Source organism: Dendropsophus ebraccatus, chromosome 12, assembly GCF_027789765.1.
Source record: "Dendropsophus ebraccatus isolate aDenEbr1 chromosome 12, aDenEbr1.pat, whole genome shotgun sequence".
In the NCBI taxonomy this organism is placed as follows: domain Eukaryota; kingdom Metazoa; phylum Chordata; class Amphibia; order Anura; family Hylidae; genus Dendropsophus; species Dendropsophus ebraccatus.
In genome coordinates, this window is record NC_091465.1 from 73360122 (window position 1) to 73382807 (window position 22686).

General features: G+C 43.4%; 1 protein-coding gene across 1 annotated transcript in view; it reads left to right on the top strand.

The window, feature by feature from the left end:
- Positions 1 to 22315, top strand: part of LOC138769454 (galectin-4-like) — a 41125-nt gene extending 18810 nt beyond the window's left edge. The window contains exon 6 of the mRNA XM_069947950.1: positions 21598 to 22315. Coding sequence (XP_069804051.1) covers positions 21598 to 21741 — 144 coding nt within the window. The 3' untranslated portion in view covers positions 21742 to 22315. The remainder of the gene's footprint in view (positions 1 to 21597) is intronic.
- Positions 22316 to 22686: the final 371 nt, after the last annotated feature.

Genomic DNA, 22686 nt, shown 5'->3' on the forward strand with positions numbered 1-22686 from the left:
AAAAAACTGTCCGTTCACATGGTCCAAATGGCAATGTACAACGCTTTTGTACTTCACCTTTGTTCCGGCCACCCTCGTAAATACCTTGAATTTCAGGAGACAGTCGTCAAGGCCCTAATTTTTGGTGGTGGAGAAGAAGCAGGGCCAAGTACTTTTAGAACTAGAGGTCCCCGAATTGTCCCAGGGCAGCACTTTCCTGGCAAAGTCCCTCACACTGGCAAGAGGGGCAGAAGCCAGAAAAAGTTCAGGGTCTGCTACAAAAGGGGGTTTAGAAAGGACACGTGTTATCAATGCGATACCTGTCCCAAGTGCTTCAATGCATACTATACGTCGATGGAGTACTAATTTCCAAATTTCCAAACTTTCAATTTTCCCAACCTTCAAATTTTCCAGCCTTCAAATTTCCCAAAGTTCCAAATTTGTAGTTTTTTTTTATTTATTTTTTATAGGAGACATACACAGCATAATTAGTGGAGGGCAGACTTTTCATGTTGGCATTACATACCGATGTGAAAGGTCATACTGGCCTGACAGTTGAGCAGTGTGAAAATTGCCATTTCTGCTTTTCAATTGTCAGCCAATGCCGTGCTTATCTCCTAATTTGAACTACAAGTAGATTTTTTTTTTTCTAATGGGGACATACACGCCATAATTAGGGTATGTTCACACTGAGCAAAATCAGACAGTGTGTCTATGGGACATACCAATTGAGCGGAGGCGTGCAAGCCCTCCCATAAACTGGTTTACACTGGGGCAGGTGGGATTTTGCAGTGTAGAGTTCCGCCAATTTTGCTCAGTGTGAATGTACCCTCAGGGTAGGTTCACTCGGAATGGATCTGCAGTGGATTTTCAGCTGCCAATTCGCAGTGATATTGTCAAGGTGAGATTTGCTTTTCATCTCCCTTGTTCCCAAGTGAATATCCCTGTCCAAATTAAAGTGACTCTGTACCCACAGTCTGTCCCCCCCAAACCACTTGTACCTTCAGATAGCTGCTTTTAATCCAAAATCTGTCCTGGGGTCCGTTCGGCAGGGGATGCAGTTATTGTTATAAAAACAACTTTTAATCCGGCAGCGCTGTGTCTAACGGCTGGGGCTTACATTTGTATATGCAATAGGCTGGCACACTCTCTCTGTCCTTCCTCCCCACCTTCCTCATCATTAGGAATGCTCCAGGCAGATTGCTTCCTATTCCCCACCTGTGTGTATAATGAGCATGGGCTGGATCGTTAACCCCTTAAGGACAGAGCCTGAAATGGCCTTAATGACAGAGACAAATTTTATGAATATGACCAGTGTCACTTTAGTCATTAATAACTTCGGGATGCTTTTACCTATCCGGCTGATTCTGAGATTGTTTTCTCGTGACATATTGTACTTTACATTTCTGGTAAATTGGAGTCGATACTCATAACAAATCTTTATGAAAAAAACCCAAATAAGGTGAAAAAATGTGAAAAAATGCATTTTTCCAACTTTGAAACTTCTTTGCGTATACAGAAAGTGGTTATACCACATAAATTATATATTAAATAGCATTAGCAACATGTCTACTTTATGTTGGCGGCATTTATTAAACTATCTTTCATTTTTTTTAGACGATAGGAAGCTTAAAACATTAGCAGCAAATTTCCAAATTTTCAGTAAAATTTCAAAATCAGATATTTTTAGGGACCTGTTCAGGTTTAAAGTGTATTTGAGGGGCCTGTATGTTAGAAAGCCCCACAAAGCACCCCATTTCAGAAACTGCACCCCCCAAACTCTGCAAAAGCACATCCAGAAAGTGTTTAAACCCTTTAGGGGAGTCACAGAAATAAAAGCCAAGTGTGTAAGGAATTTGAAAATTTTAATTTTCTGTGCAGAGATTTTATTGTAATCCAATATTTTTCATAATTATAAAACTATTACCAGAGAAATGCACCCCAATAATTATTGCCCCGTTTCTGCAGTTTATAGAAATACCCCATATGTGGCCCTATTGCGCTATTTGACGCAACCACAAGCCTCAGATATAAGGGAGCGCCTAGTGAATTTCAACGCCTCCATTATATTTGGTCATTTTGACTGTACCACTTCAGGTTGGCAGAGGCTCTGGGGTGTCAAAACCTAAAAAACACCCCTAAAGGGACACCATTTAGAAAACTACACCCCTCAAGGAATGTAACAAGGGGTGCGGTGAGCATCTGGACCCCACAGGTGCTTCACAGATTTTCCGAACAATATGGCGTGAAAAAAGAAAAATTTATTTTTTACACTAAAACGTTGTTCTAGCCTTCAATTTTTCATTTTCTTAAAGGGATAAGAGGCAAAAAAAGACAAAAAATGTGTAGCGCAGTTTCTCCCGAGTACAGAAATACCCCACATGTGGCGATAGAGTGCCAAGGGGGCGCAGGACGAGCCTCCAAAGGGAAGGAGCGCCAATTGGCTTTTGGAAGCTGAATTTCACTGAAAAGGATTTCAAGGGCCATGTCGCATTTACAGAGCCCTCGTGCTGCCAAAACACTGGAAACCCCCCACAAGTGATTCCATTCTGGAAACTACACCCCTCAAGGAATCTAACAAGGGGTGCAGTGAGCATATGGACCCCACTGGTGACGGGCACAAATGTGGAACAATGTGACGTGAAAGGGAAAAATTTCATTTTTTCACTTTCATGGCACAAATGTGCCCGTCATCAAGGGGTCCATATCCTCACTGCACCCCTTGTTAGATTCCTTGAGGGGTGCAGTTTCCAGAATGGGGTCACTTGTGGGGGGTTTCCAGTGTTTTGGCAGCAGGAGGGCTCTGTAAATGTGACATGGCGTTCATCATCCATTCTAGCCAAATCCAACCTCCAAAATCCAAATGGCGCTCCTTCCCTTCGGAGGCTTGCCCTGCGCCCACATGGCGCTTTATGTCCACATGTGGGGTATTTACGGACTCGGGGGAAATTGCTCTACACATATTGTGTGTTTTTTTCTCTTTTAACCCCTTGTGAAAATGATAAATTCAAGGCTAAACCAACATTATAGTGTAAAAAATGTAATATTTCATTTTCACGCCACATTGTTCCACATTTGTGACCGTCACCAGTGGGGTCAATATGCTCACTACACCCCTTGTTACATTCCCTGAGGGGTGTAGTTTCCATAATGGGGTCACTTGTGGGGGGTTTCAACTGTCTTGGCAACACAGAGGCCTTTTGAATGCAACATGGCCCCTCAAAATCCATTCCATCCAAATCCAGCCTTCAAAAACGAAATGATGCTCCTTCCCTTCGGAGGCTTACCCTGCACCCGCATGGCGCTTTATGTCCACATGTGGGGTATTTACGGACTCGGGGGAAATTGCGCTACACATTTTGTTTTTTTTCTCCTCTTTTAACCCCTTGTGAAAATGATATATTCAAGGCTAAACCAACATTATAGTGTAAAAAATGTAATACTTCATTTTCACGCCACATTGTTCCACATTTGTGTCCGTCACCCGTGGGGTCCATATGCTCACTACACCCCTTGTTACATTCCTTGAGGGGTGCAGTTTCCATAATGGGGTCACTTGTGGGGGGTTTCAACTGTCTTGGCAACACAGGGGCCTTTTGAATGCAACATGGCCCCTCGAAATCCATTCCATCCAAATCCAGCCTTCAAAAACCAAATGGCGCTTCTTCCCTTCGGAGGCTTACCCTGCACCCGCATGGCGCTTTATGTCCACATGTGGGGTATTTCCAAACTCAGGGGAAATTGCTCTACACATTAAATGTTTTTTTTATCTTTTAACCCCTTGTGAAAATGAAAAAACATGACAAGATTAATGATTTAGAGTAAAAATTTTACAAAAATTACACTAAATGTTGGTCTAGCCTTGATTTTTTTCCATTTCCACAAGGGGTTAAAAAAGAAAATGAACACAAAACGTGTAGGGTAATTTCCCCTGAGTACGAAAATACCCCACATGTGGACATAATGTGCCATATGGGCACAGGGCAAGTCACCAAAGGGACAGAGCGCCATTTAGAGGCTGGAATGGAGGATGGAGGCCATGTCGCAATTACAAAGCTCCTGTGCTGCCAGGACAGTAGAAACCCCCGACAAGTGACCCCATTCTGGAAACTACACCCCATAAGGAATCCAACAAGGGGTGCAGTGAGCATATGGACCCCACTGGTGACGGGCACTTACGTAGAACATGTGCCGAGAAAATAAAAAATACAATTTTTTTCATTTTCACGTCCCAAATGTGGCCGTCACCAGGGGGCCATATCCCCGCTGCCCCCCTTCTTAGATTCCTTATGGGGTGTAGTTTCCAGAATGGGGTCACTTGTGGGGGGTTTCTACTGTCCTGGCCGCACAGAGGCTTTGTAATTGCATCATGGCATCCTCTAATGGGAATGGCGGCCATACCTATTTAGCTGGGGAAAAGGGACAATTCTAATTTATTTGGGGGTATTAGGCCAATTATTAGTTTATAAGGTTGAAAATGACTGGTGTCCATCAAATTCAACCTGTGTTGATCCAGAGGAAGGCAAAAAAAAACCCTCGTAAGGCAGACGACAGTAGCCTCATCACAGGGGAAAAATTCCTTCCTGACTCCATAATGGCGATCAGAATAATCCCTGGATCAACGTGACCCCTGAAATAGGAATAAGGGACAGAATTTAGATAATGTAGAACCCCAGTGACGTGTGGTGCGCCTTGGAGCGATCCAGTATGCAGAGGCCGGGGTGATCAGGACAGGCGTCACACTGGAAAATGTTGTCCTTCCTGATCCCCCTGTTACACCACACTCTGCACTTCTTCTGGGGTCTCCCTTTCTCCAGTGTGGGGGACGTCACCTGGAAAATGTTGCCCTGGTGCGATACGGGGTCCTTCATATCCAGAAGCGCTGGGTCCGCTCCATGGCTGCTAAATATTAGGGCGCTATTACTACTTCTGATATGTTCGGATCGTGCCGCAAGCTACAGGGCAGCGAGAGACCAGAGGAGGGGGCGCTGGTATAAAAGTTATCCCCGTACAGGTGGTGACCTTTATCCAGCAGTGGGAAGATCAGTTCCCGGACGATCTTCCCACTAACTCCGAGGATGGGGGGGCATCTAGGGGCTGGATTCGGGTGTCCCTTCCTACATACACTCTAAGGGTACGTGCACACTGCGGAATCGCGACAGATAACCCTTCGTGCATTCCACAGCTGGCACCCACCGGCGGACTGATGCAGGCGCGCGTCTCCACACGTGTCATAGACTCCATTCTATGCACGGGCGGATTCCGCTCTCCGTCCAACGTGTTCATTCTTTGGATGGACGATGGAATCCGCCCGTGCATAGAATGGATTCTATGACACGGGTGGAGACACATGCCTGCATCAGTCCGCCGGCGGGTGCCAGCTGTGGAATGCACGAAGGGTTATCCTTCGCCATTCCGCAGTGTGCACGTACCCGAAATCTGTAAGTGTACCCTAAGGTACGCTCACAGAGTTTGTAGAATTTCACTCCATACCGTCATCTCTTATTGGGACGGTACTGGCGGAAAAGATGTGTCTGGGGGGCAGCGTACGCTACACTACCCCCAGACACGTCACTGGAGGATGAGGATGATGAGGATGAATGGAGGAACGAAGGACCCCCCATTCATCCTCACTGGCTGTTTCGGTGTCGGAGGTAATAATAACGTATCCCTCTGACGCCGAAAACACCCAGGGGGCCATCTTTATACGGGGATTAGTATATGGGGTATGTAGTGGTGTAGTGTCAAACTTTATTCAATGTAGTGTGGTGTAATGTAGTGTTTTTTACGTGTTTTTTTACAGTAAGTATAAAAAAAAACCTACGCCAACAAAGGAGTTGCTGATAAATGCCGCACTTATGTGCGGCACTTATAAGCAGACCGTGGCAGTAGAATATAGAAAAAAAACACCCTATGCCAAAAAGGAGGAGTTGCTGATTAGCAGCGCACTTTCGTGCGATGCTGATCAACACTCAGCGGCGATAGGGTGCGGAAAATAGAAAAAAAAAAATTTGAAAAAAAAAAAAAAAAATTCTGAACATCCCTGTAGCTGCTGATAAGTGTATTACACATATCAGCCGCTAGAGGGCAGCAGAGCGCAAAATACGGAAAGAGCCGACGCTGGAGCCGAAAATAGCCGAGAGAAGCCGAACGTGACGTCACGGAAGAAGCCGAAGACCCGAACGAAGACGAGGATGCCGCGAACCCGGAAGACGCCGATCAGGAGCCCGGGACAGGTGAGTAATGTACAAATACCTGCTCTGGACCCCTCGGCTGCCTAGCTGAGGGGTCCAGGGCAGGTATTTACTATATTGTGGGACTCTGATCGCCGTGCCACCGGCCCGATCGCCGTGAATGGCCGGCCGGTACCGGCCGGCCGTTCACGGCGATCGGGCCGGTGGCACGGCGATCACCATTACTTTTTACAGTAATGGCGGTCGGTGCCGTCCTCGGACAGCACCGACCGCCATTTTTTTCCGGGTCATCGGGTCGCCGATGACCCGGAAAGGTTCCGATCGCCGCTATTGGCTGATCTGAATTGATCAGCCTATAGCGGCGATCGTAAGCACGGGGGGTGTTAACCACCCCCCGTGCCGTGAAGCTAAGATGGCCTGCTATGATTTATAGCAGGCCATCTTCCCCGACCGCTGTGTGTGAACACGCAGCGATCGGGGAAACATCGGGCGTAAATTTACGCCCTGATGCGCCAAGTACCAGGGCGCGAGGGCGTAAGTTTACGCCCGATGTCGTTAAGGGGCTAATACACCTGTGCAAAGCTTAAACAGCAGTAAATGTTCCTGGATCATTCCTAATGATGAGGAGGGTGGGGAGGAAGGACAGAGAGGTGATGCCAGCCTAATGCATATACAAATGTAAGCCCCGGCTGTTAGACACCGCGCTGCCAGATTAAAGGTTGTTTTTATGACAATAACTGCATCCCCTGTTGAACGGACCCCAGGACAGATCTTGGATTAAAAGCAGGTATCCGAAGGTACAAGTGGTTTGTGGGGGACAGATTGTGGGTACAGAGTCGCTTTAAGTAAGCTGAGCGCTAGCGATGAGGACATGACACCAGGCAAAAAGACGGTATAACCTCCTCACTCAGGTGAGTTTAGGAGTGCACACTCACCCTTTATTTGGTTTCACATGAAATATATATAAACTTTCATCACAGGCGGGGTTTCAAGTCACAAGACACATACATGTCACACTCTGATTGGTCAGTCTATAAATGGTCATTAGCTTCCTGTACTGCGCAGTCAGGCTAGCACAACATGATGTTTACCATATATATTGTTTATATTCTTGTGGTTTGTGTTGTGACTACAATGTAGGTTCATGGTGCTTTTCTCATCGGCGTGCTGCCAGCATTCCTCTCCTTCTAAAAGCAGTTACAAGGCCGAAGCCATTTTAAGGATTACAATGTTTTTACCCAAAGTAATAACCCCTTCATGACCACCTTCACAATATCAGCTGAGAATCCCCTCCTATCATTTTCAATTAAGTTAAGGGGGCTGACTGGAACATACCCGCAGCCGGATTGTCAGCCCATTGTGGGTATTTAACAGTCAGTCCCCTTAACCTAATTGAAAATGACAGGGGATTCGCAGCGGAAATCACTTCAGTGTGTCTATAGGAGGGCTTGCGCACCACGGCTCTCAGCTCCGAGAATTGACATGTCGAATCTCTGAGCGGAGGCACGCAAGCCCTACCATAGACACACTGCTTTACACTGGGGTAGACGAGACTCCAGGGTGGAAAGCTCCACCGTGTAATTCCATCAATTTTGCTGAGTGTGAATGCACCCTTAGTGAAGGGCAGACTTTCCATGTCGACATCAAATACTGACAGGGAAAGTCATACTGGCCTACCAGTTGATCAGTGTGAAAATTGTCATTTCTACATTTGTAAACTCAACATGGCCTCAGTCCTCCATTCTGGCCAAATCCAGCTTCCAAAATGCAAACGGCGCTCCTTCCTTGCGCCCGCTTAGCACTTTCCGTCCACATGTGGGGTATTTCCTTAGCGTGCTTTTTTCTTTTTTAACCCCTTGTGAAAAGGGAAAAATTCAAGGCTTGACTAGTTTTTTGGTAAAAAAAAAAAAAAAAGTATTTTTTCATTTTCTCTGCATATTGTGCACACTGCAGCATATTCAGTCCAGGAAAATGAATTTCTGAAATGCTCATACACCCTACACCTCCTAAATACATTTATTGGGTGCTGTAGTTTCTGTAGTAGCGTCCTTGTTTGGATGTTTCTCTATTTATTTTCCTGAGAATGTAACTGTCAGCCGATTCCTTGCATGTCCCAATTTATTTTTCCTCTATTATCCCTACCTATGTGCCTGTCATGAGTGAGGTCCCGGTAGCATGAGGGCTCAAAAAGGCATTCCGGACTCAAAAGATAACTCTGTCCTTTTGGAGGCTTGTCCTGCGCCAACACAGAAATTAATTTACAGTATATGCCAAGTGGATAACCCCCACAAGTGGGGTGCATATACTCGCTACATGCCTTGTTACATTTCTTGAGGGGTGTCGTTTCCATAATGGGGTCACTTGTGGGGGGTATCCACTGTCCTGGTAGACTGGGGGCTTTGTAAATTTAACATGGCTTCCATCATCCATTTCATCCTCAAGAGGGCACTATGTCCTTTTGGAGGCTTGTCCTGTGTTCACATAGTGATTTATGTCCACTTGCTCTACTCATTCCCCCACCCCGCTTTTATCCCCTTGTAAAAATGAAAGATTCCAGGCTTAACCAACCTTTTAGTTTAAAAAAAAAATTATTTTTTAGACTAAAATGTTGGCCTAACCTTACATTTTTCATTTTCACAAGGGGTTAGAAGAAAAAAATACCAACTACACATATAGAGAATTTGCCCCCGAGTACGGAAATACTCCACATGTGGACGTAAAGTGCCAAGCGGGCGCAAGGAAAGCCTCCAAAGGTTAGGAGCGCCGTTTTGGAAGCTGGATTTAGCGAGAATTGAGGACAGAGGCCATGTTGACTTTACAAAGCCCCTGCACTGCCAAAACAGTGGAAACCCCCCACAAGTGACCCCATTATGGAAACTACACCCTTCAAGGAATCTAACAGGGGGTATAGTGAGCATATGGACCCCACTGGTGGATGGAACGTAGGTGGAACAATCTGCTGTGAAAATGAAAAATTTCATTTTCACAACACATTGTTCCACATTTGTACCTGTCACCAGTGGGGTCCATATACTCACTATACCCCTTGTTACATTCCTTAAGGGATGTAGTTTCCATAATGGGGTCACTTGTGGGGGGTTTCCACTGTTTCGGCAGCACTGGGGTTTTGTAAAATTAACATGGCCTCCGTCCTCCAATCTGGCCAAATCCAGCTTCCAAAATCCAAACGGCACTCCTTCCCTTTGGAGGCTTTCCTAGCGCCTGCTTGGCATTTACCGTCCACATGTGGGGTATTTTCGTACTTGTGGGGAATTGCTCGACATGTGTTGCAGGTTTTTTTCTTTTTTAACTCCTTGTGAAAATTAAAAACTCGAGGCTAGACTAACTTTTTAGTCAAAATAAATTTTTCAGTTTCTCGGCACATTGTGCCTGCCACCAGTGGGGTCCATATCCACACTACACCCCTTGTTACGTTCCTTGAGGGGTGTAGTTTCCATAATGGGGTCACTTTTGGGGGGTTTTCACTGTTTTGGCAGCACAGGGGCTTTGTAAACACGGCCTCCGCCCTCCATTCTGGCCAAATCCAGCTTCCATAATGCAAACGGCGCTCCTTCCCTTTGAAGGCTTTCCTTGCATCCGCTTGGCACTTTATGTCCACATGTGGGGTATTTCTATAAACTACAGAAACAGGGCTAAAAATATTTTTCTATTTTTAATTTGTGCATGGAAAATGTACACATTTAGCTTTTATTTCTGTGACTCAACTAAAGGGTTAAAAACTTTTTTGGAAGTGATTTTGAACAGTTTAGGGGGTGCAGTTTCTGAAATAGGGTGATTTGTGGGGGTTTATAACATACAATCCCCTTAAATTCACTTCAAACCTCAACTAGTCCCTAACAAAATCTGAAAACGTGTCAGGATGGTATCTTTGCGGAACGTTATGCGTCCCTCTGCTCGTGCTGTGCGGCCGAGAAGGCGCTGATATTCTCTTATTCTGTTCTGTGTTTTGTTTTGCTGTGTCTGAACACTGGTTTATTTGCTCTCTTTGGGAGACACACCCGACTTCACCTGCTGAGTTCTGTCTGGCCATGTCAGGGTTAATCTGTGTTCTGGTTCTGCTGTGACTGACAGGTCTTCCTGCCAGTGGATCTGTTTTGTTCTCAGGTGTCTGTGCTTGGAGATCAGGGGAATGGTCCAATTATGTTCTGGACCAGAGCCCTGGTCTCCTATATAACAAACCTCAGTCTGTGCACTTATTGCTGGTTATTGACTTAGTCTCTGCCTGCTTGTGGATTCTGTTTCTTTGCATCTCCTGACTACTGCTTTGTACCTCTGACCTCCCTTGCTTGCTGCCTGCCCCTGATCATATTGCCTGTTTTCTGATTACGCCTTTGGATCCTGATTTTGTACTTTTGCTGCCCGACTGTTGTGACCCGGATTGTGGACTATTCTTCATTGTGTTTGTCTGTCTGTTTTGTATTTGTGTTTCACCTAGCCAGTGCAGGGACTGCCGCCCAGTTGCTCGCCGCCATCTTAGGGCGGATAGTGGCAAGTAGGTAGAGGACAGTGGGCGGGGCTGAGCTTAGGGCTCACTGTCTTGTCTTGTCCTGCTGTCCGGTTCCTAACAAAACGTTTGCGAAATTTGGAAAATTGTTGCTAAACTTTTAAGCTTTGTACTGTCTTTAAAAAATTGAAAAAATAAAAAAGCTGCCAACATAAAGTAGACATATTGCTAATGTTATTTAGCGTCTAATTTATGTGGTTTAACTACTTTCCTTACAGGCAAAATTTTTCAAATTTAGAAAAATGAAATTTTTCACATTATTTTGTGATTTTTCATAAAGAATTGCTATAAATATCCACTCAAATTTACCAGTAATATAAAGTGGAATGTGTCTCAGAATCATTAGGATATGTTCGTTATTAATACGTTATTAATGAATAAAGTCAAACAGGTCAAATTCACAAAATTTGGCTTGGTCCACTGGGTCATTTTGGGCTTGGTCCTCAAGGGGTTAAAATGACATTGAGAGAGTTTTTTTTTTTTAACCCTTTCGGTGAATCATAGAAATAAAGCAAATTGTGTGAGAAAATCGATCATCTCCATTTCTTAGCAGAGATTATATTTTAATCCAGAATATTTCATAATATAAAAATTAACAGAGAAATGCACAATAATATTTATTGATTTAGCAATTTTTTTTTTAAATCCCATATGTGGCCCTATTTGACATGAACCTCATGCTTGGGAGAGCTCCTAGTGAATTGTGAAGCTTCCTTTATATTTGGCCATTTTTCACAGTGTCACTTCAGGTCGGCAGGGGCTCTACAGTGCCAAAACATAAAACACCCCTAAAAGGAAAGAGTTTGGGAAACTTGCGGTGCGGTGAGCATTTGGACCCCAGAGATGTTTTACAGATTTTCAGAACAATGGGTTATGAAACTGAAATAGCATTTTTAAAAATACTTTTAACGCCTTAACGACCACAGGCGTACATTAACGCCCCGCTGCCTGGGCCTTAAAGCAGGAGGGTGTAAATGTATGCCCTGCCGAGGACCCGGGCTATGGAGCGGGCTCAGGAGCTGAGCTCGCTCCATAGCCGGTGAGGACTGGCTCAATGGCGGGCCGGGGCGATAGTGCGGCCACCCGCCATTAACCCCTTAAAGAGACTCTGTATCCACAATCTGTCCCCCCCAAACCGCTTGTACCTTAGGTTAGCTGCTTTTAATCCAAGATCTGTCCTGGGGTTCGTTCGGCAGTTGATGCAGTTATTGTCCTAAAAAACAACTTTTAAACTGGCAGCCCTGTGCCCAACGGCCGGGGCTAAGATTGTGTATGCATTAGGCTGGCACAACCTCTCTGTCCCTCCTCCCCGCCCTCCTCATCATTAGGAATGATCCAGGCAGATTGTCTCCTATTCATCAGCTGTGTGAATACTGCACATGGGCTGGATTGTCACCTGCAATGTTTAGCATGGAGAAAATGTTCCAGTAGCATTCCTAATGATAATTAGGGTGGGGAGGAGGGACAGAGGGGTGGTGCAAAGTTAGGGCACAGTTACTCTAAGCCCTGGCCGTTGGGCACGGGGCTGCAAGTTTAAAAGTTGTTTTTTAGGACAATAAATGCATCACCTGCCGAATGGACCCCAGGACAGATCTTGGATTAAAAGCATCTATCCGAAAGTACAAGTTTTTTTTTTTTGGGGGGGGGGGGAAGGGGGGCAGATTGTGGGTACAGAGTCGCTTTAAATGCCGTGACCTCAACGTTTAAGTGTGACAGGAGCATCTCCTGTCACTTACCAATTGGGACCCCTGTAGCGTGTCTGTGGGGGTCCTGATTGCACTTCCTGACTTACCTCCGTGCAGTCTGATCTTCATAGATAACACTGATCCCTGCTATGCTATGGCATAGCAGTGATCAGTGTAAGAAATCTAATGTATTAATGTAAAAGTCCCCTAAGGGGACTTCAAAAGTGTAAAAAAAATCTAAAGTTTAAAAAAATGTCCCAAAGCCCCTCCCCCAATAAAAGTGAAAATCATCCCCCCTTCCCATTTTATACATAAAACACACACAAAAAAATAAAGTTTATTAACATTTAATATACAGTAACCTTCCGATCTATTAAAGTAAAACTTTATACATTTCCCACGTGGACAAAAAGTGGTGCAAAAAACCCCCGCAGAAATAGCTTTTTTTAATTACATTTTATGTATAAAAAAATAATAAAAAGCGATCAATACATTTTGATGTATAAAAAATGTTACAAAAAACCCCCTAGAGAACATGGTTCAAAAAATGACGCCCTACACGACCTCGTAGGTGAAAAAATAAAAGCGCTATAAGAGTCACAAAAGGGCCATTTTAAATATACCTATTTGCAAAAAAAAAGTTTTACTGCTAGTAAAAATAGTAAAACGTTAGAACACCTAGTAAACCTGCATATTGTTGTGTTCAGACTGACCTACAGAATAAAGAAAAAATGTCAGTTTTACCATAAAGTGCATTACGTAAACATGGAAGCCCCCCAAAAAAGCGGAATCACATTTTTTGACACAAATTCACCCCATAAATGATATTTTGGGGGATTCCGTCATTGATTTTATGGCAGATTGAAAGATGCCATTACAAAATACACCTGTTCCTGCAAAAAATATAAGACCTTGCATGGCTCTGTAGGTGGAAAAATAAAAGAGTTATTGGTCTTAGAAGGCAAGGAGGAAAAAACGAAAATGCAAAAGTGACAATTGGCCTGGTCCTTAAAGCGTAACTGTCATTTCATGGTCATTTTTCTGAAAACATTAAATATCAACAGTTCAAGCGATTTTAAGAAACTCTGTAATAGGTTTTATGTACTAAAAGAGTTTCCTTCTGTAGTGAAAAAGCAATCTCCCAGCCTCCTCCCTCACATCAAATGAAGCAGGATTTCTGTCTCCATTATGTGGCTATGGAGAGGGGAGGGGCTGTTAGGAGTGAGTGAGCACGGAGCAGTCCTGCACAGCACAACACCCTGCAATCTTCTCTCAGTAAGTTCATAGATAAGCACTGACCTTTCTGACACCTGAATTTAGCGATTGAGGTGCCCAGACAGTCTACAAACAGCTGACCTTCATGTCACCTCTTCCTGCTCCCTCATCTCCCTCGGCCCCTCCCCCCTTCATAGGCTTACAATGGAGAGAGCAGAGGCCGTCTTCACTGGCTTCTCTGTAATGAAGACGTGTTTGCCTGATAATGCACAGATAAGAAGTCAGGGGGGGAGGCTGGGAGATTGCTTCTTGAGTACAGAAGGAGGCTTTTTTGGCTAATGAAACCTATTACAGAGTTTCTTAAAATCGCTTATACTACTGGTTTCTGCAATAAAAAAAAACATGACAGTTACGCTTTAAGGCCATTTCAGGCCTGGTCCTTAAGGGGTTAACACTGCTTCTATTTCTATAGGGCCAACTGATTCTTCAGCATTTTACATATTTGTCAATTTTGTTCCCTATCCCCATTAGAAATCACAATCTAAATTTGCCTGTATGATTTGCCTGTAAATTTTCATCTGTATGTTTTTTGGGGTGTGGGAGGAAACCCACACAAACACGGAGAGAACAAACTCTTTGCAGATTTTTTACACTAAAATGTTGGTCTATCCTTAATTTCTTTTTTATTATGGGTAAAAAGAGGATAAAAACAATACATGTAAAGAAATATCCCTGGTTTAGACATAAAGAAAAGGCGTGTCATTTGGCTTTTTGGAGGCTTGATCTACTGTATCTATAATGGATGTCGAGGGCCATGTTTCTTTTACAAAGCCATGTGCCACTGTGACAGTGGAAACTTCCAACTAGTGACCCTGTTATGGAAATGGCACCCCTCAAGGAATGTAACAATGGGTGTAGCAAGCATATGGATCCCACTGGTGACTGGCCTATTTGTGGAACAATGTGTTGTAAAAACAAAAGTAAATTGTTTACACACACTTTCTTTTTCACGAGCTTTTTTTTTTTTTTTTTTTTTACATTGTCCCATATGTGGACATAAAGTGACATGGCAGGCCTCCAAAACAAATGAGTTCCATATGCAGGCCCAAGTTTCTGATTTGCACAGAAATGGGTACATTTGTAGAGGTTACGATAAGAAGGGTTAGCAACAAACAAACATGATTTTGGAAAATACACCCTAGAGGAATTTAACAAGGGGTGTAATGGGCATTTGGATCCCACTGGAATGAGGCAGACAGGACATTATTGATTGCAAATCATGGCGATTGGGCAGGTGGTACCATCTCCACCTCACTGTACTACTTGACATTGATTCTTGAGGTCTCAGACAGCACGTATCAGCGTCAAATTCAGGGTCACAGAGTTCACTGAGCCTGGATTCCAGCCACAGTGCTAGGATTGGCTGGTCAGAATTAACCAGCCAATCACAGCGACCATTGTTACAAGGAGATTTTTAAACACAGGTATGGTTTTGTATACTCATTGACACATTGTAAAATCAACTTGAATAATAAATAATGGAAGTAATATTAAGAGGATAGCATTTACTATGAGAGTTTCAATAATGAAAATTATATAAATCTCAATGACCTGTGCAAGTTATTCCAGTAGCAACTCAAAGTATCTGGCTCTGTGGTCTTCTTTAGATGTGATTTAAATGGTGTCTGGATTTAGAACATTAATGGGGACATTTAGTATGGATTAAAAAATGTGTGATTTTTCTACAGACAGTTTGTCTGTTTATCACCCAGCTCATTAAGACTAACTTAACTCCTTCATGACCGAGGTCATTAATGCAATGTTCCTCCCCGCCTTCTAAGAGCCATAGTGCTTTTATTTTTCTACCTTCAGGGCTGATCGGGGTGTAATTTTTTGCACCATCATCTATTGTTTTTATTAGTATCATATTGGTGTAAAAGAAAAATTGATCACTTTTTAATATTTTTTTTTCCTGATGTATAGTTTTAAATAGGGATGGTCCGAACCCGCCGAGGTTCGGGTTCGGATGAACCCGAACGCTCGGCATCGGGTTCCTGCTGTCTGCCCGGGATACAGCCTATGGCTATGGCTGTATCCCATTTTTCCAGACGGTCCAGATGGTCCTCATTACCGAGGGTTCGGGTTCGAACTCGGTTCGGACCATCCCTAGTTTTAAAAAATTAGCAGTCCGGGCATTTTCTGACAACACCCCCCCCCGCCCCCGTTTACGCCGTTTACCATGCAGGAACATTAACATTATATTTTAAGAGATCGGACATTACAGCGCGCTACGATATGTAATACGTTTATTTATGTTTAGATTTTTTTTTTTTTTTTTAATGGGCAAGGAGGTATTTTAACCCTTAGAGGACCAGGCCAATTTCATAGTTACATAGTTAATACGATTGAAAAAAGACACATGTCCATCAAGTTCAACCAAGGAGGGGATGGATACAGGGAAGGGGGAGGGATGATAAGTTCTATACATATGCATTTATATTATTTTGGTCTAAGAACTTGTCTAGGCCGGTTTAAAGCCCTCTACTGTTTTTGCTGTGACCAGATCCTGGGGTAGACTGTTCCACAGATTCACAGTTCTCATGGTAAAGAAGGCTTGTCGCCTCCGGAGATTGAACCTTTTTTTCTCCAGGCGGAGGCAGCTCCCCCTTGTCTCTCCAGGCGGAGGCAGTGCCCCCTTGTCCTTTGAGGGGGTTTTACCTGGAACATTTTTTCCCTATATTTCTTGTAGGGGCCATTTATATATTTAAATAAATTAATTATATCTCCCCTTAAACATCTCTTCTCCAGACTAAACAAATGTAATTCTTTTAATCTCTCCTCATAAGATGCTCCATTCCCCTTATTAGTTTAGTTGCCCGTCTTTGTACCATCTCCAGCTCCAGAACTTCCTTTTTATGAATCAGGTTCCAAAACTGGACGGCATATTCCAGATGAGGCCGCACCAAAGCTTTATAAAGCAGTAATATTATATCCCTGTCCCGAGAGTCCATGCCTGTTTTAATTCATGACAATATCCTGCCGGCCTTAGAAGCAGCTGACTGACATTGTGTACTGTTCTGTAGTCTATTATCTACAAGTACACCCAGATCCTTCTCCATCAGCGACTCTCCCAGAGTAACTCCCCCCAGGACACATGATGCATGTCGGTTATTAGTACCCAGGTACATAACTGTACATTTATCCACATTGAACCTCATTTGCCAAGTGGACGCCCAAACACTCAAGGTGTCTAAGTCATCCTGTAACATCTGCACATCCTCCATAGACTGTACTGTGCTACAAAGCTTGGTGTCATCTGCAAAGATAGAAACATTGCTGTTAATTCCACACTCAATATCATTAATAAACAAGTTAAACAGAAGAGGGCCCAGTACTGACCCTTGGGGTACACCACTTATTACCGGGGACCATTCGGAGTAGGAATCATTGACCACCACTCTCTGGGTACGATTATTAAGCCAGTTTTCAATCCAGTTACACATTAAACTTTCCAAACCGAAAGACTTTAACTTACCCATCAGACGTTCATGAGGACTATGTCAAACGCTTTAGCAAAATCCAGGTACACAATATCCACAGACGCGCCGCCATCCAGGCTTCTACTCACATCTTCATAGAAACATATTAGGTTGGTTTGACAGCTTCTGTCCTTAGTAAAACCATGCTGGTTATCACTTATAATACTATTAGCCACTACATATTCCTGGATGTAGTCCCTTCTAAGCCCCTCAAATAGTTTCCCCACAATTGACGTTAAGCTTAAGGGTCTATAGTTACCTGGGGAAGTTTGAGAGCCCTTTTTGAAGATCGGCACTACATTTGCCTTAGTCCCTCGGCACAATACCAGTAAGCAAAGAATCACTGAATATTTCATACAAGGGTAGAGAAATTACAGAGCTGAGTTCCCTAAGAACCCTGGGGTGTAATCCATCAGGCCCTGGAGCTTTGGTTACATTGGGGGAGATTTATGAAAGGGTGTAAATATACACCTGGTGTAAACTACCCACAGCAAACAATCACAGCTCGGCTTTCAGCTCTGTGAGAATAAATGAGGAGCTGTGATTGGTTGCTGTGAATAATTTACACCAGGTGTATATTTACACCCTTTCATAAATCTCCCCCATTGAGTTTATTTAATTTATCTTGGACCATATCTATAGTAAACAGTGGCATAGCTACCATAGAGGCAGGGAAGGCGGTTGCTATTGGGCCCGTGGAGGGAGGGGGCCCAGGGAAGATAAGAGCCTCCTGTGTCCTTTTGCTTAACCCCTTATTTATTGCAGTGTATAAGTGACCCAGTGTTCTCTTACATGCTGCAAAACAAAAAAAGGGTTAATACAGAAGACAATTAGCTCTCTGCCTGACTACTCTTATAATCTCTGACCTCTGTTCTCTGAGTTCCTGCAGAGGTCAGGGGGTTATCAGTGCAGGAGTAGCAGAGCTAATTGTCTTCTGTATTAACCCCTTTTTTTGTGTTGCAGCATGTAAGAGAACAATGGGTCACTTACACACTGCAATAAATAAAGGGTTAAGCAAGGGGTAGTCTGCTCTTGCACCTATGTAAATAACCATAGGATTCTGCCTCTGGCCACAAGAGAATTTTTTTTGGGCCACTTCACCGAATATATATATATATATTGTATATATTAGTGTGTAGGGGAGGGGGGCCCATACAGTTTTTTGCTATGGGGCCCCGTGAATCCTAGCTACGCCCCTGATAGTAAACCAGTTCAGTACATTACATGTGCTAGCAGCACTGGCCCCACCCACCTCAGTACTGGCCCCACCCACCACAGCTCCATCCTCTTTTGTATATACAGAATTGAAGAACCCATTAAGTAACTCAGCTTTCTCCTGATCCCCAGTTATTAACTCCCCATTGCCATTATTTAGGGGTCCTACATGCTCTGACCTTGGTTTTTTGCATTAATATATTTGAAGACTTTTTGCATTTTCGTTTTTTCCTTCTTGTGCTTAAAAGGCCATAGCACTTGCATTTTTTCACCTAGAAACCCACATGAGCCCTTTTTTTTTCTTTGCGCCGATAATTGTACTTTGCAATGACAGACTGAATTTTTTCATAAAGGACACTGCAAAACCAGAAAAAAATCAATGTGTGGTGAAATTGGAAAAAGAAAAAAGCATTTCTTTTATTTGCTTTTTTTTTTTTTCGTTTTTACGCAGCTCGTCCTGACTTGTTATTTATGTTCCTGAACGATATGTAACATGTATAACTTTTATTCTATCTGATGGCCTGTAAAAAATTCAAACCATTGTTAACAAATATATGCTCCTTAAAATCGCTCTATTCCCAGGCTTATAGCGCTTTTATCCTTTGGTCTATGGGGCTGTGGGAGGTGTCATTTTTTGCGCCATAATGTGTTCTCTCTATTGGTACCTTGATTGCACATATGCGACTTTTTGATCGCTTTTTATTACAATTTTGTACTTTGGAATTTTTTTACGCTTATGCCATTTACCGTGCGAGATCAGGAATGTGATAAATTAATAGTTCGGGCGATTACGCACGCGGCTATAACAAATATGTTTATTTATTTATTATTATTTATAACATGGGAAAAGGGGGATGATTCAAACTTTTATTAGGGGAGGAATTTTTTTTATTAATAACAACACTTTTTTTTTACTTATACTAGAAGCCCCCCTGGGGGACTTCTAGTATAAGTACACTGATCTCTCATTGAGATCTATCCTGTACACTAATACAGGATAGATCGATGAGATAGGCACTTTGATTGCTTCCGGCTACTGCAGCCGGAATCAATCGAGTGCCAAGCCGGGATCAGCGCCATTGTGGTGCTGAGCCCTGCGGCACCAGGATGTGTGGATTGCTCCTCCGGGAGCCCACTAGACACCAGGGATGGCAAGTTTGACAGCTGCATCCGATTACTTTATTAGCGGGCACGGCGATCGGCTACATGCCGCACCCGGGACCGCGCTGGTTCAGAGCATGGCCGAAGCGCGGCCCCGCTCTGAGCACACATAGGCGGCCCTAGACGTACGGGTACGTCTAAGGGTCACCTAAGGTTTAAGCTTTTATTGGGGGGTTATAAGGGCTTTTTAATACATTTAAAAACTTTTTTTTTTATTACACTTTTTTTTGTTACACTTTTGTTTCAATGTAAAACATGCAATCATTAGATTGCATATACTGATCTATGCTATTCCATAGCATAGCATAGATCAGTGTTATCGGCGATCTGTGCATAGAGCCTGCCTGAGAGTAGACTTTATACGGAGATCATCCATCCAACAGGACAGAGGTAAGTGGCTTACCCCCGCCCATCGGTAGGAGTGATCGGGACCCCCACAGCATGGCTGCAGAGACCCAGATCAGTCAGTGACAGGTGCTTAACCTGTCACTGACTTTCTTAAATGCAGCGATCGCTATAGATTGCGGCATTTAAAAGGCTAATGACAGGCAGCTGCCTGTCATTATGCTGGCTTCGGCCACACTGATGTGTGCGGGACCACTTACACTGCATCTAAAGTCCCTAAAGTCAGGAACATTTACATATGCTCCTGCTGCATGGGGCATCGGCAGCAGGAATGTATAAACGTATTGTGGACGTGAAGGGGTTAACAAAATGTTCATAAATTTGTGTGGGGGGGAATGTTCATAAAAAAGTTTACCTGGTACTGACCAGACGTAAGCCTGCACCAGTTTTTAAAAAGTCACAAATGATAAATTGGGCGCAAATCCTGGGTTAGGCAAATTTATAGTCGAATACTCTAAAAAGGCCGATTAAAAAATTGTTGCATGTAAAAAAAAATATTTGTTCATTGAACACTGGTTCGTTAATAGAACTTAGAACAAATATGGTTAAAAAATTAAATTATTGATCTAAAAAAAGTTGCACCGTTCTTAATAAGTTTCCCCCTAAATGGCCGACCCACAGGCTAGGTCATCAATGAATGATTTCTGGAGTCACTGCACCTGCCTATACACTCTTAACTGTGCCAGGAGCCCTGTGCAGTCTTCTGTGTAGTGATGCCATAGGTTACTGCAACTGCTCCTCTTCATTTCAATAGAGCCTGAGGTGCAGTAACCTGTGTCACTGGTTTGGGCCATCAATGGTATAAATATGGAAACCTCTTTAGTGACTGCTGACTTTAGTAGATTGTGAAGGATCCCATACCTCATAGAAAAGTTTATAATATTCTTAAAGGATAACTTTAGTTTTAACAAACTACTGATGTCAAAGTGACATGTCGGATGTTTTGATTGGTGGGGCTCTGGTGCTGAGAACTCTCAAGCCGATTAAAATTGTTATACATTTTCATGTGCTTTCTTAGAGAGCTGAGCTGTGTTGAAATAAATGGGCACAAGGCCCAGCTGAGGGGGTCTCCACATCCAGACCCCCCACACACACCACCACCACCAATTAATACATCTGATAATGATATATGAATGGTTTATTACAATCATAGTTACCCTTTAAATTACAGGTAGTAGGTTCTGCAATTACATAAATCAGAATGTAACTGTAGACTCAAACACACAGTGCTGCTACATCCCCATGTCACCTTTCTATGTGATGTTCTTCTTTGTTATTTCTGTCTTGTTCCTCCTTTAGTCTGTTGCTCAGTGATCAGACTGGACAGGCCTTCAGCTCACTACACATGACTCCCATTTCCCAGCAGTTCCCAGCTCCTTCCTGTGGTCTTGTGTTTCATTTTTCCATTGATGATTCTGGCAGAAACTTTTCGGAGCCTTAATATCCATATTAGACATCCACTGACTGACAGCTGCAGCTAAGTAGCGTGTAGATGTAAAAAGTAGTGGTTACCATATCGATGCCTATACCCCTTAACACCCCCCCCCCCCCAAAAAAAAAAACTTACCTGTTTTGTTTTGTTTTTTGTTGTTGTTTTTTTTTTTCTTCTGGATAATGCATAATACCTGTGGGCACCAGTAAGTAAAAATCTGTATTTTCTATGTATGGTTTACTTCCAGATGGAAATCAAGAATGAAGGAGCCGGTGTTTCAGTGTATGGTAATGGAATATTCAGTTTCAGCTTTAACCATCGCAAGCCTTTCAACGAAATCGATACTGTTCAACTAAGTGGAGATTGCAAGTTTTACAGTCTCCAGTTCTAACTCCCAGCAAAATACAAAAATTGGTCCATAAGTCTTTACCAGATCTATCATTGTCTCTATATCTTAATACCAGTCTAAGTCAATGATAGAATACACTGAGACATGTTGATAACAGTACAATTGCATTTGATTCATGGAGGATCTTTCTTTTACTTTAACACTTTCTTGCTTTACACATCCATAATGTGATGACAGGATCGGCTTCTCTCACCCTCCTTATCCCATCAGTTATAGGCGTCTCCAGCATTAAATGATCTTTAGGGTGGGTTCACACAAAATCCGCTGCGATTCCCAGTGCTGTCCGTTTGTATGGGTTTACATACTTTCAGCAGATTTTTCATTCCTCAGCGAGTATGTAAATACCTTACCAGTCCGTGCTCCGGCTTGCTTCTGTGGCTGCCCGCTACTAGTGTCCCGCTCAGCCAGTCAGTGCCTGCGGCGGGACAGTGAGCGGGACATCAGGGAGTCGGAAGCCACAGAAGCAGGACGTTAAAGTATTCACCGGGCCACGGCGGGTTAAAGGGGACGGGGTTTACGTACTCAACTCAGAATGAAAAATCCTCTGCAAGTATGTAAACCCATACAAACTGACAGTACTGGGATTCGCAGCGGAATTTGCGGCGAACTTGTAGCGTGAAATCCGCTGCGATTTCTGTTTGTGTAAGCCCACCCTTATAGTGGAATTTTGACAGCTAAGTATTTCTGATCTTACATATGATATTTATAAACCAATGGCTTCCTCTGGGGCGCTCTTATGGTAAACCGCTATGTCTTTCTATTCTGTGCTACATAATCTCCTCCTATAAGCTATGATATGGATTGTATTTCACCACACAATAAATGCATTGAATCCCATATACCGTCTCTGGTGCTTTATATTAAAATGTAATGAGATCTCAGTCTTTATCAGTTATTAGGTTTAGGAGCTCAGAATCCACAAACCAC